Source organism: Scyliorhinus canicula, chromosome 29 (assembly GCF_902713615.1).
Source record: "Scyliorhinus canicula chromosome 29, sScyCan1.1, whole genome shotgun sequence".
In the NCBI taxonomy this organism is placed as follows: domain Eukaryota; kingdom Metazoa; phylum Chordata; class Chondrichthyes; order Carcharhiniformes; family Scyliorhinidae; genus Scyliorhinus; species Scyliorhinus canicula.
This window is the reverse complement of record NC_052174.1, coordinates 6,285,134-6,302,235: the sequence shown is the minus strand read 5'-3', so window position 1 is coordinate 6,302,235 and position 17,102 is coordinate 6,285,134. Positions and strand designations below refer to the sequence as shown.

The 17,102-nt window shown below is 49.5% G+C and overlaps 1 protein-coding gene across 3 annotated transcripts; it reads right to left on the bottom strand.

Moving 5' to 3' along the window:
• Positions 1–3,979: 3,979 nt before the first annotated feature.
• LOC119958479 (lysophosphatidic acid receptor 6-like) lies at positions 3,980–15,368 on the bottom strand. Of its 3 annotated transcripts, none has more exons than XM_038787033.1 (2): positions 15,352–15,368; positions 3,980–5,412 (listed from the first exon to the last, which is right to left on the bottom strand). In XM_038787033.1, the coding sequence occupies exon 2, from the start codon at positions 5,400–5,402 to the stop codon at positions 4,269–4,271; it is 1,134 nt and encodes a 377-aa protein (XP_038642961.1). In that variant the 5' UTR covers positions 5,403–5,412; positions 15,352–15,368; the 3' UTR covers positions 3,980–4,268. The 3 variants fall into 3 exon arrangements, with proteins under 3 accessions (XP_038642961.1, XP_038642960.1, XP_038642959.1); XM_038787032.1 differs by lacking the exon at positions 15,352–15,368 and adding an exon at positions 14,641–14,717; XM_038787031.1 differs by lacking the exon at positions 15,352–15,368 and adding an exon at positions 14,629–14,706.
• Positions 15,369–17,102: the final 1,734 nt, after the last annotated feature.

Genomic DNA, 17,102 nt, shown 5'->3' with positions numbered 1-17,102 from the left:
CTGTGCCCTCGGATTCAGACACCCAGCTGATCGGCCATGGGGAGAGGCACACAAACCTGCTGTTGGGGGGAGGCACATGCACCCAGCTAATCGGCCAGGAGGGAATCACTGAGCCGCAGCTGATCGTCCATTAGAGAATGTCAGAGACCCAGCTGATTGGCCATGGGGGAATCACAGAGACCCAGCTTATTGGCCATGGGGGAATCACAGAGACCCAGCTGATTCGCCGTGGGGGAATCAAGGACCAGCTGATTGGCCATTCAAATATGTCATGCTAGTTCACTTGCTGCGAAGCAGATCGACATGTTAAATCTCCAGAGTTTTGCCGCAAAGGCACGGACACGCGGCAGATGCCATTAGTGTGGGGTGACAGGGATAGGCTGGGCTGGACGGAGGAGTGGCTATGGGCAGACCGCTCATTGGAAAGGTTAGTGCGGCCTTTAAGATGGGGTGAATTTCCTCCTTCTGCACTGTTGGGTTTCTATGTTCTAAGAAGAAAGATTAGATCGGCTCAGGTTGTTTTCCTGAGGGTGGAGGAGGTTGAGGGCTGACCTAAGTGAGGTTTTCAAAATTCTGAGGGGGCCAAGATAGGATAGAGGGGAAAGACCTGTTTCCCCGAGCAGAGAGAGGTCAGTTACTGTGGGATGAACGAGGGGGTGAGGGGGGTAGGTAAGGCCATTGGTGGAAGGATTAGAGGGAACATTAGGTTTTTCACTCAGAGGGTGCGATCGGTGTCTGCAATTCGCTGCCTAAATTGGTGGGTGGGGAAGAAACCCCCTGGGCTCAGTCGATGGGACCCGGATCAGGAGCTGAAGTGCTGTTAACCTCCAGAGAGAGAGAGGTCTGCGGACCGGGGGTCTGGGAGGTGGCATGAGGATCGGGTGTGGAGGGCGCTGGTATTAATTTTCACAACTTAGTGCTGATGTGAGGGGCTGAATGGCCTCTTTCTGTACCCCGGTGTGACGTTTCTATATTTTCTGATGGGCTGGGGACGGGAGCATGGTGGTTCCGGTTTTCTTGAGAATTAAGAGGCGGGAATGTCAAGGTGAAGCTGAGTTATTCCAATCCCTCCCCACGAGGTCCCGGATATTCCTGCCAAAGAGCAGTGGCCAGAGCCGGGAGCGGGCAGGAGGTAACACTGGGAGAAGCAGCGGCCTCTGGCGGCCGGGAGGGAGGGGGAACAGCAGCTGGTGAGCAGTAAGTGTGGGATGTGGGGCTGAGTCTGTCTGTGTCTCTGTCTGTGGCACATTCTGCTGCACAGACTGTGTTTCAGTGTGAGGCACACACCCAGCTGATCGGCCTTGAGGAGAGGCACACACAACCCGCTGATCTGCCACGGGAGCAGGCACATGGCCAGCTGATCCGCCATGGAATGAACCACACAGCCAGCTGATCGGCGATGGGTGGATTCTCACACAGCCAGCTGATTGGCCACGGGGGAGGTACACACCCTGCTAATTGGCCATGTGGGAAGGCACACACACCCAGCTAAGTCATGAGAGGAGTCACAGAAACATAGCTGATCAATCATGAGGGGAGTCACACACACCCAGCTGGTCGGCCATAGGGAGAGTTGCACACACCCTGCTGATCGACCATGGCGGGAGGCACTTAAACCCAGCTGATGAGACTTGAGGGGAGATACACAGCTAGCTGATAGGCCATGGGGGGGAGGCACAAACACCTCGTTTATCAGCCATGGGAGGCGACACACACCCAGCTGATCGGCCATGGGAGGCGGCACACACCCAGCTGATCGGACATGGGAGGAGGCACACACCCAGCTGATCGGCCATGGGGGGAGGCACACAACCAGCAGAGGAGCGATGGGAGGAGGCACAAGCCCAGCTGTTTGGTCATGGGCGAGGCATACACCCAGCTGCCCAGCCATGGAAGGAGTTACTCACCCAGATGATCGGCCATGGGGGAGGCACACACACAGCTGATCGGCGAAGGGGGGAGGCACACACCCAAATGAGCAGCAATGGGTGGGGTTTTTTGAAGAATAAAGGGATTAAGGGTTATGGTGTTCGGGCCGGAAAGTGGAGCTGAGTCCACTAAAGATCAGCCATGATCTAATTGAATGGCGGAGCAGGCTCGAGGGGCCAGATGGCTTACTCCTGCTCCTAGTTCTTATGTTCTTATGTTCTTATGGGTCACGTATACGCAATTGATCAGCCATGAGGGGAGTCACACACACACAGTTGATCGGCCATGAGGGAGAGTCATAAGACCAACGTGGGGGGAGATACACAGCCAGCTGGTCGGCCATGGGGGGGGGGGGGATGTCAAACATAACCTGCTGACCTACCATGGGGGGGAGGCAGAAACTTCTAGCTGAGCAGCCTTGGGAGACCTACGCACCCAGCTGATCAGCAATGAGGGGAGGCACCCACCCAGGTGGTCGGCCATGGGTGGAGGCACACACCCAGGTGGTTGGCCAATGGGGGAGGCACACACCCAGCTGATCAGTCATGGAGACCTATAAACACAGCTGATCGGTTATGGGGGTGGCACATACCCAGCTGATCGGCTAAGGGGGGAGGTGCACAAACCCAGCTGTGTGCTCACAGCTGATCGGCGAAGGGGGGAGGCACACACCCAAATGAGCAGCAATGGGTGGGGTCACGTACACGCAATTAATCAGCCATGAGGGGAGTCACACACACCCAGTTGATCGGCCATGAGGGGGAGCCATAAGCCCAACGTGGGGGGAGATACACAGCCAGCTGGTCGGCCATGGGGGGAGTCAAGCATAACCTGCTGACCTACCATGGGGGGAGGCAGAAACTTCTAGCTGAGCAGCCGTGGGAGACCTACGCACCCAGCTGATCGGCAATGAGGGGAGGCACCCACCCAGGTGGTCGGCCATGGGTGGAGGCACACACCCAGGTGGTCGGACAATGGGGGAGGCACACACCCAGCTGATCAGTCATGGAGACCTATAAACAGGTCGGTTATGGGGGTGGAGATCGGTTATGGGGGTGGCACATACCCAGCTGATCGACTAAGGGGGGAGGCACACAAACCCAGCTGTGTTTTTGTGTGTTCATGGGCATATGTGTCTTTGTTCTTGTGTGATCATCGGTATCCATGTGTGTGTTCATGGATACATGTGTGTATTTATGGATACACGTGTGTGTTTTTGGGTATATGTCTTTTTTCATTGTTATGCATGTGTATATGTGTTCATGGGTATAGGTGTTTGTGTTCAATGGAATGCCGGTGTGCGTGTTCATCTATATGTGTGTGTATGTTCATGGGTATGAGTGCATGTGTGTGCGCTCATTGGTATATGTCTGTGTGTGTGAGAGAGAGAGGGTGTGTGTGTGTGTGTGCCTCTCTGTAAGAGAGCGTTTACCTGTGTTGTATGTGAGTGGTTCCATGAACACTGTGTGAGAGAATGCTTATATGCACGTGTACACATGTGAATATGTGAGAAAGAAATGTGTCTTGTGTGTACAAGTGTAAAAGAAAGTTGAGGGAGAAGAATTGTGTTCGAAGGAAAGTCTGAATTTACGTACCGGAAAATGATTGCATGTGTATGCGTGACCGTGTGTATCAGTGCGTGTTTATTATCTGAACAGTGTGAGTGTTTATGTCTAGAAACTGTGTGAGTACCTGTGTGCATGTGTGCAGTTGATTCGCAAATGATGCAACTTTAATCTCCACCACCGTGGGTATATGACTGTTTTCATTGGTATGTATGTGTGTGTGTGAGAGAGGGAATGTGCTGCAAAACCGGTTATTGACCAATAGTGATAGATTCAACACGGCCCTTCAACCTTTCCTCCTCCCCCTAGCTCCTCCACACCCCAGCAGCACTCCCGCCCCCATCTTTAAAAGTCCTTCAACTTCGACAGGGTCCTGGCCCTGACAGTCAGGAGGCCGGCCCAGGCATTTCAGAGACCAGCCTGTAATGTTCCTTGTATTGTTCCCCAAGGTAGCCAAAGTCGAGGTGTTTGCAAAGAACATTCAGTTACATTTTAAACCAAATCAAGTTTATTTTACACTACTTGAATGGTTCGCACACTCTACTGAGTAACAGCGAACACAATAATAGTATTGAATATGTGTTACAGTAATTAATTATCTCTCTCTAATACATCCAACGCTTAACTCAACCTCGCACGATCCTCCTCCATCAGTTTTTCCCAGAACGCTGAGAGACACAGCCTTTTGGAAGACTACTCAGAGATGCCATCTAGTGTTGAGATAAATGAACTTCATCTTGTTAACCCTCTGCTCTGCTTAGATTATACATATCATTATACAGCCCTCTGAAGTGCTGATGATCTATTGCTTTCCTTCGATTTGTCTTTGGTTTGAAATGTGGCGTTAAAGGTGGGCTTCTCCCCACAGCACAACCTTCTCCATTTGAAGGTGCCGCTGGAGAATGAATAGACGATGGGATCCAGACAGCTGTTGAGACTGGTCAGGGCCATGGTGACTCGCCTGGCCGAGTAGGTGAACTGGATGAGTCGGCAGCTGGAGAACCACTTCACTCGCCTGAGGGTGTGGATGAGTTGGATGAGGTGGTACGGGACGAAGCAAATGATGAAAACCAACAGGACCAGTAGCACCATGCGGAGGGCTTTCCTCTTGACCGCGTGCACCGTGTCTGCCCCGGCTTTGTGTTCCAGGAGCTTGCGGGCAATGAGGGGGTAACAGATAATGATAATCGCCAAGGGGATGAAGAAGCCGATGATGGCGGCCACGATGCTGATCCCAGAGATGCGTCGGTTCCACGACTTGGAGGAGAAATTCTCCAGGCAGGCCGTCTTGCCATTGGCGAACTTGCTGGTCAGGGGTCCTTTGATGGTCAAATAGAGAAGGCAAGAGGCCAGAAGCAGCCAGATGAGGCAGCAAGTGAGCACACGATAGCGGGGCCTGCGGAGCTGCAGTGACTTGATGGGGTGGACCACCGCCACGTAGCGATCCAGGCAGATGCAGGTGAGGAACAAAGTGCTGCCGTACATGTTGGCAAAGAAGAGGGAGCCGGTGATTTTACAGGCCAGCTCCCCGAAGATCCAGTCGTTCCCCAAAGCATGATAGACGACTTTGAATGGGAGCAGTGCGGCAAAGATGAGGTCTATCACGGCCAAGTTGGCCATGAACACATCCGTGGGAGAGAAAGCGCCCTTCTTCCTGAAGAGATACCAGAGGACGCAGCAATTGGATATGGTGCCAAAGGCGAACACTACACTGTATACCACAGGAAACATGATGTACTGGAAGTTGGCACTGACTTCGCAGTTACTCGTGTTGTTATTTGTGAGGTTGGCACTTGCTGCAGATTCAGGACTGGTTGCAATCGCTGTGTGTGGACTCCATCCATAGAACCAGTCTCTCTGTGAAAAGGTGAAGTCAGCTTCAGGTGTCAACGTTGTTGGGTGTGCCATGTTGGGCGATCTGAAATGGTAACAACATTATAACAGCTACAGTTAGAATGTTTGGACTTGATGCATCACTACCAACACGTGTTCCTAATGCCACGAGATTGCATTGGTTGCAATCTGCACACTGCATTATTGTTTACAATATTCACATCATTAGATCTCTCTGCCCTTTGGGGTTGAAAAGTTGCCTCTTTGAAAAAAATGTCCTTCACAACTCAGACCCGCAACTTCCACCACTGCCAGATTTACCTGCGCCAGGATTCCGAAGCCCCTTTCCCACCCAACCGGGTGGTGGAAAGGGACAATTTACAAGGAGCACATAAGTTAAAATGTTTAGCGAATGGGGAAAGGGGATGGAGCCGGGGAGGGGGGGGGGGCTTCTGAGTGGGTTGGAGAGGGGTCAGTCAGGATGGATGGTGGACGGGGGTGTCAGTTCTTGAAGGAGGGGAGTGAGTCTGGGATGTGGATTAGCCCGGGAGGTGTGGAGGCCGGGAGGGGAGGGGGGAAGGGTTCTGTGTGGGAGGGAAGGAGATCTATCTGAGAGGGAGGGGCAGAGTCTGGTGGAGAGAGAGAGAGAGAGACAGGTGGATCAGTCAGGAAAGGAGGGGAAGGGGGTCGATCTGCGAGGGAGGATGTGGGTCGGTCTGGAACAGGTTGAGTGGCGGGGTCAGTCTGGGATGGAAGGAGGGGTCTGTACAGATGGGAAGGGCAGTGGTCCAGTCCGTGATGGTTGTGTGGGGAGGATCTCTCCGGGAGGTAGATCAGTCTGGGAGGAGGGAAGACAGTGTGGATGGGAGATGGGGACAGTCTGGGAGGGGATCATTCTGGGAGAGGGGTCAGTCCAGGTAGGAGGTCAGTACGGGTGGGAGGGGAGAAGGGGTGGCAATCGAGAAGGGACCCGTTCCGAGAAGGACGTCAGTCCAATGGGGAGGTGAGCCCGGGAGGTCAGTCTGGGAGGATGGGAGGGAGGGATGTCTGAGAGGAGGGGGGGGGGGGGGGGGGTTAATACGGGAGGGAGATCTGTCCAAAGAACAAAGAAAAACCACAGCACAGGAACAGAACCTTCGGCCCTTCAAGCGTGTGCCGATTCAGATCCTCTATCTAAAACTGTTGCCTTTTTTCTAAGGATCTGTATCCCTCGAAGGAAATGTATCCCAGCAGAGAGTCTGTCCTGGAGTGGGGTCAGTCTGGGTGGATGGGAGGGGAGATACTGGGGGTTAGTCTGAGAAGGAGGGAGGGTCTTCGGGGTAGTAGTGAAAGGGGGTGTCAGTTCAGGAGGGAGGAAGGGGCATCAGGTTTGGGAGGGAGGCAGGAGGGTCCGTCTCGGAGGGGGTGGTCAGGCCGAGAGCGGCGTCAGTCCAGGGAAAAGAGCTGGCCAATCAAGAGAGAGTGAGGTATTGAGGGCCAATTTGGGATGGAGGAGGTGTGTTAATCTCAGAGGGAGTAAGGGGGTCTGTCCATGAAGAAGGGAGGTTCAGTCTAGGAGGGAGGAGGGGGCTCAGTCCTAGGGAGAGTGAAGGATGGAGGGTCTGTCTGTGATGGAAGGAGGGGGGTCCATCCACAAGGGCAGTTGGACCCTGAGGCGAGTGGTGGAATGTTAGTTAGTCCAACGGGGGGTGGGGTGGGGGGGTCAGTCAGGAGGGGTGAGGGGTGAAATTCAATCCAGGGAGGTGGGGGATCCAGGAGGGAGGGGATCCGATCCTCCAGGGAGACAGGAGCATCAATCCGGGACAGATGGAATCTGCTCAGTCCGGAGGCGGATCAATCTGGGCAGGAGCAGCAGGGGTTACTCCGTGGGTGGGTGGGGGGTGGGGTGTGATAGGGAGGGTGTGAGGGGATTCATCCAGAAGGCGGGTCAGGAAGGAAGGATAGGGGTGACCCCAGGAGGCAGGGCGGGAATCGGTCACGTTTTGCGTGGGGTTGATGTGATGGGTCACATCAGAGGGTTAATAATAATAATAATCTTTATTGTCACAAGTAGGCTTACATTAACACTTCAGTGAAGTTACTCTGAAAATCCCCTAGTCGCCACATATCGGCGCCTGTTCAGGTACACAGAGGTGATTTCAGAATGTCCAATTCACCTAACAAGCACGTTTTCTGGGACTTGTGGGAGGAAACCAGAGCACTCGGAGGCAACCCACGCTGATACGCTGAGAACGTGCAGACTCCGCACAGATAGCGACCCAAGCCGGGAATCGAACTTCGGACCCTGGAACTATGAAGCAACAGTGCTAACCACTGTGCTACCGTGCCGCCCAGATTTGACAGCAATCTCCAAAGTATACATAAACACCCGGTCAACCTGACTGTGTGTCCAATTCTGAGCACCGGGCTTTGGAAGGATAGAGAGGCATTACACAGTGATCAGAAAAGATTCCCGATGTCCGTTGCCGACATGCGGAACTTCAATTATGTGGAATCGGTTGGAAAAGCTAATTGAGTCATAGGATCTTACAGCCTAGAATGAGGCTCTTCGATCTCTTGAACCAAAGATGTGCAGGTCAGGTGAATCGGCCATGGGAAGTTTCCCCATTTTGTCCAAAAATTTGATTGCTTTCCGGGGAAGGGCGGGGGATTGGGCCTAGGTAGGGTGCTGTTTCAGATAGCCCGTGCAGGTTCCATAGGCCAAAGGGTGTAGGCCCTGCGGTGTAGGGATTCTATAGTTCCATGGCCCATCTTGTCTCCGTTTGCCATCGATCCCCTGTCTATTCTAATCCCATTGTCCACACATGGTCCGTAGCCTTGCATGCTGTGGTGTTTCTAGTGGTCATTGAAATGCTTCTTCAAGTTTGTGAGCGTTCCCGCATCCACCACCGGTCAAGACGGTGAGTTCCAGATTCCCAACACCCTCCGAGTGTAATATTTTCCCTCTAATCCCGTCTAAGCCTTGTGCACCTTACGTTAAATGTATGCCTCCTCGTTTTGACCCTGTTAAGAGGACACATTTCTTCCCAACTACCCTATCTACTTCCCTTACGAATCTCTAAAACTCAATCAGGTCCCACTCAGCCTTTTATGTTCCAAGGAATACAATCCCAGGCTAACCTTTACAGCTGAAACGCTCCAGCCCAGGCAGCATTCTGGTGCATCTCCTCTGCACCCTCTGTAGTGCAATCTCATCCTTCCGATAGGGTGGCGATCAGAACTGCACGCAGTACTCCAACTGTGGACTCACCAACATTTTATCCAGCTCCATCATAATGGCAAATGTAGCAAATATCCCATAAGCCTTCTTACCCACCTTCTCTACCTACACCTCTGGCTTCAGGGATCTTTGGACATGCACTCCAAGGTACCACTGGTCATCTGCGCTTCCTAGTTCATTGTCTATTCCATTGTCTTGTTAGACCTTCAAAAATGCACTTTCCCATAATTTGTCCAGGGTTAAATTGCATTTGCCACTGCTCTGCCCATCTGACACGCCCGTCAATATCACCCAGTAATCTAAGCCTTTCCGATTCGCTATTTACCACTCCTCGATGCGGGGGCGGTTGTCATTGCAAATTCGGAGCAGATTTGGTACAAGCCTTGAAAATGAAAATCGCTTATTGTCATAAGTAGGCTTCAAATGAAGTTACGGTGAAAATCCCCTAGTCGACACATTCCGGCGCCTGTTCGGAGAGGCTGATACGGCAGTCTTTAAAATCGGACTGGACAGAGTATATGGTGGGGTGGGGGTGGGGGGTTAATTTGCCGAAAAGACCTAGAACCAGGGGAGCACTTAATTAAAGCGATTTGCAAAAGGAGAATTAGTGACATGCACACAAGTAATTTTAGACGGCGAGTAATTGGGATCTGCAATGCAAGTGTGATCGTAAGGAGGTCTTCAATGAGGTAATCACCTTAAGAAAAATAAAAAAAAACTTTGCAGAGTTAAAAGGGAAGAGCGGAAATGGGACAAGGTAAATTATTCCTGCTCAGAGTCAACATGTGCACGATGGACCAGATAGCCTACTTCTGTGTTGTAATCATTCTATCCATCTATTTTTCTTGATAAATATTATGGTTAAGATATCATAGAATCATAGAATTAACAGTGCAGAAGGAGGCTATTCGGCCCATCCAGTCTGCACCGGCTCTTGGAAAGAGCACCTCACTTAAGCCCACAACACCACCCTTTCCCCATGAACCAGTTACCCCACCTAACCGAAGGGCAATTTAGCACGGCCAATCCACCTAACCTCACACATATTTGGACAGTGGGAGGAAACCGGAGCATCCGGTGGAAACACACGCAGACATGGGGAGAACGTGCAGACTCCGCACAGGTGGTGTCCCAAGGCGGTAATCGAACCTGGGACCCTGGAGCTGAGTAACGACTGTGCTAACCACTATGCGACCGTGCTGAGCTCTTTCCAAGGGCCGATGGCTGAATGGCCTCCTTCTGCACTGTAAATTCTATGATTCTCTGATTCTATGTTATGCGTTTTCTGGACAGCGATCGTGGACATTGTGAATGCAGATGATGTTTCCATCTTGAATACCTCTAGCTCAGATTCATTATGCTGCAATGTGCATTGGTGACACTGTGACACATAAGGAACAAAGAACAAAGAAAATTACAGCACAGGAACAGGCCCTTCGGCCCTCCCAGCCTGCGTCGATCCAGGTCCTTTATCTAAACCTGTCGCCTATTTTCCAAGGATCTACTTTCCTCTGTTCCGCGCCCGTTCCTATATCTGTCTAGATGCATCTTAAATGATGCTATCGTGCCCGCCTCTACCACCTCCGCTGGCAAAGCGTTCCAGGCACCCACCATCCTCTGCGTCAAAAACTTTCAATGCACATCTGCCTTAAACTTTCCCCTTCTCACCTTGAAGTGACCCCTTGTAACTGACACCCCCACTCTTGGGAAAAGCTTGCTGCTATCCACCTTGTCCATACCTCTCATAATTTTGCAGACCTCAGTCAGGTCCTCCCTCAACCTCCGCCTATCCAGCGAAAACAATCCTAATCTACTCAACCTTTCTTCATAGCTGGCACCCTCCATACCAGGCAACATCCTGGTGAACCACCTCTGCACCCTCCCGAATGCATCCACATCCTTCTGGTAATGTGGTGACCAGAACTTTACGCAGTATTCCAAATGTGGCCTAACCAAAGCCACGTGCAAATTGGCATAGGGAGGCAAGAATAAGGGAAGTTAACACCTGGCTGAAAGAGTGGTGTGGGAAAGAGGGGTTCCTTTTCATGGGACACTGGCATCAGTTTTGGGACAGGGGGGACCTATACCTTTGGGATGGTCTCCACCTGAACCGAGCTGGGACCAGTGTTCTGGCGAAAAGAGTTAAATAGGGTGGTCAATAGGACTTTAAACTAGAGATTGGGGGGAAGGGAAAGTCAGGGAACCAAGAGGTGAAGGAATCAGTGGGAAGCGTAGCTGCTTAGGATTACAAAAAATCACGAAAAGACAGAGCTCAGGAGAGGTTACGATAGTCCCCATCTCACAAAATATGACACAGTGTATGGAAAGGCTCAGTAAACCAAGGTCCACCACACTAAGAAAACAAAAAGGGACAATCAATAGGGAATTAAAGGTGCTATATTTAAATGCCCGCAGTGTACGGAACAAGGTAGATGAGCTTGTGGCCCAGATTGTGACTGGCAGGTATGATGTGGTAGGCATCACAGAGACGTGGTTGCAGGGGGTTCAGGACTGGCAGTTAAACATCCAGGGATTTACAACCTATCGAAAAGACAGAGAGGTGGGAAGAGGGGGCGGGGTTGCCTTGTTAATTAGAAATGAAATTAAATCAATAGCACTAAACGACATAGGGTCAGACGATGTGGAGTCTGTGTGGGTAGAGTTGAGGAACCACAAAGGCAAAAAAACCATAATGGGAGTTATGTACAGGCCTCCTGACAGTGGTCAGGACCAGGGGCACAAAATGCACCACGAAATAGAAAGGGCATGTCAGAAAGGCAAGGTCACAGTGATCATGGGGGACTTCAATATGCAGGTGGACTGGGTAAATAATGTTGCCAGTGGACCCAAAGAAAGGGAATTCATTGAATGTTTATAGGATGGCTTTTTGGAACAGCTTGTGATGGAGCCCACGAGGGAACAGGCTATTCTGGACTTAGTGTTATGTAATGAGCCAGAATTGATAAAAGACCTTAAAGTAAGGGAACACTTAGGAAGCAGTGATCATAATATGGTAGAATTCAGTCTGCAATTTGAAAGAAAGAAGGTAGAATCAGATGTAAAGGTTTTACAGTTAAATAAAGGTAATTACAGGCGCATGAGGGAGGAACTGACGAAAATCGACTGGAAGCAGAGCCTAGTGGGAAAGACAGTAGAACAGCAATGGCAGGGGTTTCTGGGAGTAATTGAGGACACAGTGCAGAGGTTCATCCCAAAGAAAAGAAAGGTTATCAGAGGGAGGATTAGGCAGCCATGGCTGACAAAGGAAGTCAGGGAATGCATCAAGGCAAAAGAGAGAGCCTATAATGTGGCAAAGAGTAGTGGGAAGTCAGAAGATTGGGAAGGCTACAAAAACAAACAGAGGATAACAAAGAGAGAAATAAGGAAGGAGCGGATCAAATATGAAGGTAGGCTAGCCAGTAACATTAGGAATGATAGTAAAAGTTTATTTAAATACATTAAAAACAAACGGGAGGCAAAAGTAGACATTGGGCCGCTCCAAAATGACGCTGGTAATCTAGTGATGGGAGACAAGGAAATAGCTGAGGAACTTAATAAGTACTTTGCGTCAGTCTTCACAGTAGAAGACATGAGTAATATCCCAACAATTCAGGAAAGTCAGGGGGCAGAGTTGAATATGGTTGCCATCACAAAGGAGAAGGTGCTAGAGAAACTAAAATGTCTGAAAATTGATAAATCTCCGGGCCCAGATGGGCTACATCCTAGAGTTCTAAAGGAGATAGCTGAAGAAATAGTGGAGGCGTTAGTTATGATCTTTCAAAAGTCACTAGAATCAGGGAAAGTCCCAGAGGATTGGAAAATCGCTGTTGTAACCCCCCTGTTCAAGAAGGGAACAAGAAAAAAGATGGAAAATTATAGGCCAATTAGCCTAACCTCGGTTGTTGGCAAAATTCTAGAATCCATCGTTAAGGATGAGATTTCTAAATTCTTGGAAGTGCAGGGTCGGATTAGGACAAGTCAGCATGGATTTAGTAAGGGGAGGTCGTGCCTGACAAACCTGTTATAGTTCTTTGAAGAGATAACAAATTGGTTAGACCAAGGAGAGCCAATGGATGTTATCTATCTTGACTTCCAAAAGGCCTTTGACAAGGTGCCTCACGGGAGACTGCTGAGTAAAATAATATTCGGGGCAAGGTACTAGCATGGATTGACGATTGGCTGTCAGACAGAAGGCAGAGAGTTGGGATAAAAGGTTCTTTTTCGGAATGGCAACCGGTGACAAGTTGTGTCCCGCAGGGTTCAGTGTTGGGGCCACAGCTGTTCTCTTTATATATTAACGATCTAGATGACGGGACTGGGGGCATTCTGGCCAAGTTTGCCGATGATACAAAGATAGGTGGAGGGGCAGGTAGTATTGAGGAGGTGGGGAGGCTGCAGAAAGATTTAGACAGTTTAGGAGAATGGTCCAAGAAGTGGCTGATGAAATGCAACGTGGGCAAGTGCGAGGTCTTGCACTTTGGAAAAAAGAATAGAGGCATGGACTATTTTCTAAACGGTGACAAAATTCATAATGCTAAAGTGCAAAGGGACTTGGGAGTCCTAGTCCAGGATTCTCTAAAGGTAAACTTGCAGGTCGAGTCCGTAATTAAGAAAGCAAATGTAATGTTGTCATTTATCTCAAGAGGCTTGCAATATAAAAGCAGGGATGTACTTCTGAGGCTTTATAAAGCACTAGTTAGGCCCCATTTAGAATACTGTGAGCAATTTTGGGCCCCACACCTCAGGAAGGACATACTGGCACTGGAGCGGGTCCAGCGGAGATTCACACGGATGATCCCAGGAATGGTAGGCCTAACATACGATGAACGTCTGAGGATCGTGGGATTATATTCATTGGAGTTTAGGAGGTTGAGGGGAGATCTAATAGAAACGTACAAGATAATGAATGGCTTGGATAGGATGGACGTAGGGAAGTTGTTTCCATTAGCAGGGGAGACTAGGACGCGGGGGCACAGCCTTAGAATAAAAGGGAGTCACTTTAGAACAGAGATGAGGAGAAATTTCTTCAGCCAGAGAGTGGTAGGTCTGTGGAATTCATTGCCACAGAGGGCGGTGGAGGCCGGGACATTGAGTGTCTTTAAGACAGAAATTGATAAATTCTTGATTTCTCGAGGAATTAAGGGCTATGGGGAGAGAGCGGGTAAATGGAGTTGAAATCAACCATGATTGAATGGTGGAGTGGACTCGATGGGCCGAATGGCCTTACTTCCATTCCTATGTCTTATGGTCTTATGGTCTTATATACAACTGTAACATGACCTGCCGAATCTTGTGCTCAATACCCCGTCCAAGAAGGCAAGGAGAGGGAGAGAAGTACCTGTAAAACTTTGTCAAAACCTCTGACAGGCCTGAGAGAGAGAGATAGGATCAGAATAATGCGGGCATCTTGAGTTGATAAGGTGTTGCGTAATTATCTTGCAATTACTGTCCGGCAAAGTTGCGTAAGTTTCATGTAAAATTATCTTGCAGTTACAATGCAGAATTGCCGAGCAGAAACTGACAGCCAAGTTCCGCATGCACCAATACAGCCTGCACCGGGATCTTAATAAAAATAATCTTTATTGTCACACGTAGGTTTACATTGACACTGCAATGAAGTTACTGTGAAACCCCCCCCCCCCCCCCCCCGTCGCCACACTGAGGGTACACTGAGGGAGAATTCAGAACGTCCAATTCACCTAACAAGCACGGGAGGAAACCGGAGCACCCGGAGGAAACCCACGCAGACACGGGGAGAACGCGCAGACTCCACACAGACAGTGACCGAAGCCGGGAATCGAACCCGGGACCCCAATGCTGTGAAGCCATAGTGCTAACGACTCTGCTACTTCATGTCTCAGTACATTTTACCCTTCCCCCCCCCCCATCATCTGGTCAGGGCTTGCGAAATTCTACCAACTGTCCTGGCTTGAGACAATTTACACCTCTTTTCCCTGTGATAGTCCTTCTATCCAGTCGTTCCGTCTGGACCTGTAAAGACTTGATTATCTGTAAAGACTCGCATTCAAAGTATCATCTTGCATCATTGACTTTGTCTGTATATGTGTTCGTGTAACCTACCTCTTCACTAACCTGATGAAGGAGCTGCGCTCCGAAAGCTCGTGATTCCAAATAAGCCTGTTGGAGTTTAACCTGGTGTTGTCGGACCTCTTACGGTTACTAGCTGACAATGCTGGGGGCTATTATAGTTGCAATAGGGAACTGGAATCTATTATTAACTATGAAATGGTCGCTCCAGATGTCCTGACGTAATTCGCGGCTGATTTCTAGTCACCACTTCCCATTTCCAAATGTTAGGTTTGACATTTTTTTGTACGCAGTGAAGTACGAGATGCCGTGTCAGCGGACAGGGTGAGCTTAAGGGAAATCAGATACAACAGTTTGCGGGGGGACATCGGATTGATCCACCCATGCAGAGCCCATTGGGGTGTTGTCATTAGTGGGGGAATCTTCTTGCAAAGATTCCTATTGGGTTTGAAATTTGCTCCGTGCAAGGTGATTGGACGGATGAGCTGCTCATGGTCAACCGAGGGCAAGAGGACAAAGGGCACCTTCCTGAAACAAGGGACAAAGCTCTCTCCAAACCAAATGGCCAATCATCCTGTCAAAAACATTCTTACCTCAGCCCAATTAAACACGTTTCAATTCCCTTTGAAATGTTGGGACCGAAGGAGCCAAATTGAAGACACCCAGCTCCTTAGATAGGCCATGCGACAATGAAGCGAGTAGTATGTTGTCCATACCTATTGGACCTCTGCCTAGGTAGAAAGAGATTTTACTCACCTGGACCTCTGGGCCTTCAATACCGCTTTTTGCCAAAACTCAGATAGTTTGATTGTGGAATCTCTGAAGTCTTCTTAACTCTTTAGTTTGTCCATCTGTCTGGCAGTCGTTCAATCTCTGTCTATTTCTCTCCCTCTCTCTCTTTATCTCCCCTCTACCCCACTCTTTCTCTCGGTCTTTCTCACCCCTTTTCCCTGTATTTATTTTGTGCTCTGTCTCTGTCTATTTCTCTCTCTCCTTTTATCTCCCCCTCTCTCTCCCCCCCCCCCCCCCTCTTTCTCTCTCAGTCTTTCTTATTATCTTTCTCAGTATTTATCTTGGTCTCTTTCTCTGCCTCTGTCTGTCTCACTCTCTCTCTCTCTTTATCTATCTCCCCCTCTCTCCTCACTCTATCTTGTTTTCTCTCTCTCTCTCTTTATCTATCTCTCCCTCTCCCCCCCCCCCCACTCTTTCTCTCTTTTTAATATCCTTTCCCTGTACTTATCTTGTTCTCTCTCTTGTCTAATTCTCTCTCTCTCTTTATCGCCCCCTTTCCCTCCCACTCTTTCTCACTGTCTCTCTTCCTCCTTTTCCCTGTATTTACCTTGTTTTCTGTCTCTGACGCCGTCTGCATCCACCCCTACCTGTCTCTCCTTCTCTTTGAGCTGCCATGTCTGCAATATGTCTCCCTGTGTTTGAACTTCCTGATGTGGAATTACCCCAGTTGACCATATTGCTGCCATCGCTTTGTGATGCTCTCCTTTGTATTTTGCTGGTAGCAGTATTTTCATTGAATGATGGACTTTGGATATTTAAAAAAACTAACGAATCCATTTAATCGTTGTTGACACAAACTGAATTGAGAGAACTGTGAATTGAGACAAAATTACCATTTTGTGGATAGCGCTAGCGGCAGCACAGATATCTAGTGATCCCATTAGTGCTGTTACATATTACGGAATTGAAACGGGCCAGGGTCCAGAAACAGATCCAACGCAGGGTCTTTGCAACAGTATTCACCAAAGAGAAGGAATTGGTGGATGTTGAGTCTGGAGAAGGGTGTGCAGATAGCCTGGGTCACATTGAGATCCAGAATGCCGAGGTGTTGGGCGTCTTGAAAAATATTAAGGTCGATAAGTCCCCTGGGCCTGATAGGATCTACCCCAGAATACTGAAGGAGGCAAGAGAGGAAATTTCTGAGGCCATGACAGAAATCTTTGGATCCTCACTGTCTTCAGGTGATGTCCCGGAGGACTGGAGAATAGCCAATGTTGTTCCTTTGTTTAAGGAGGGTAGCAAGGATAATCCAAGGAACTACAGGACGGTGAGCCTTACGTCAGTAGTAGGGAAATTACTGGAGAGAATTCTTCGAGACAGGATCTACTCCCATTTGGAAGCAAAATGACGGATTAGTGATTGGCAGTATGGTTTTCTGAAGGGGAGGTCGTGTCTCACTAACTTGATCGAGTTTTTCGAAGAGGAAATAAAGACGTTTGATGAAGGTAGGGCAGTGGATGTTGTCTATATGGACTTCAGTAAGGCCTTTGACAAGGTCCCTCATGGTAGACTGGAACAAAAGGTGAAGTCACACGGGATCAGGGGTGAGCTGGCAAAATGGATACAGAACTGGCTAGGTCATTGAAGGCAGAGAGCAGCAATGGAAGGGTGCTTTTCTGATTGGAGGGCTGTGGCTGGTGGTGTTCCGTAGGGATCAGTTCTGGGACCTTTGCAGTTTGTTGCATATAAAAATGATTTGGAGGAAAATGTAACTC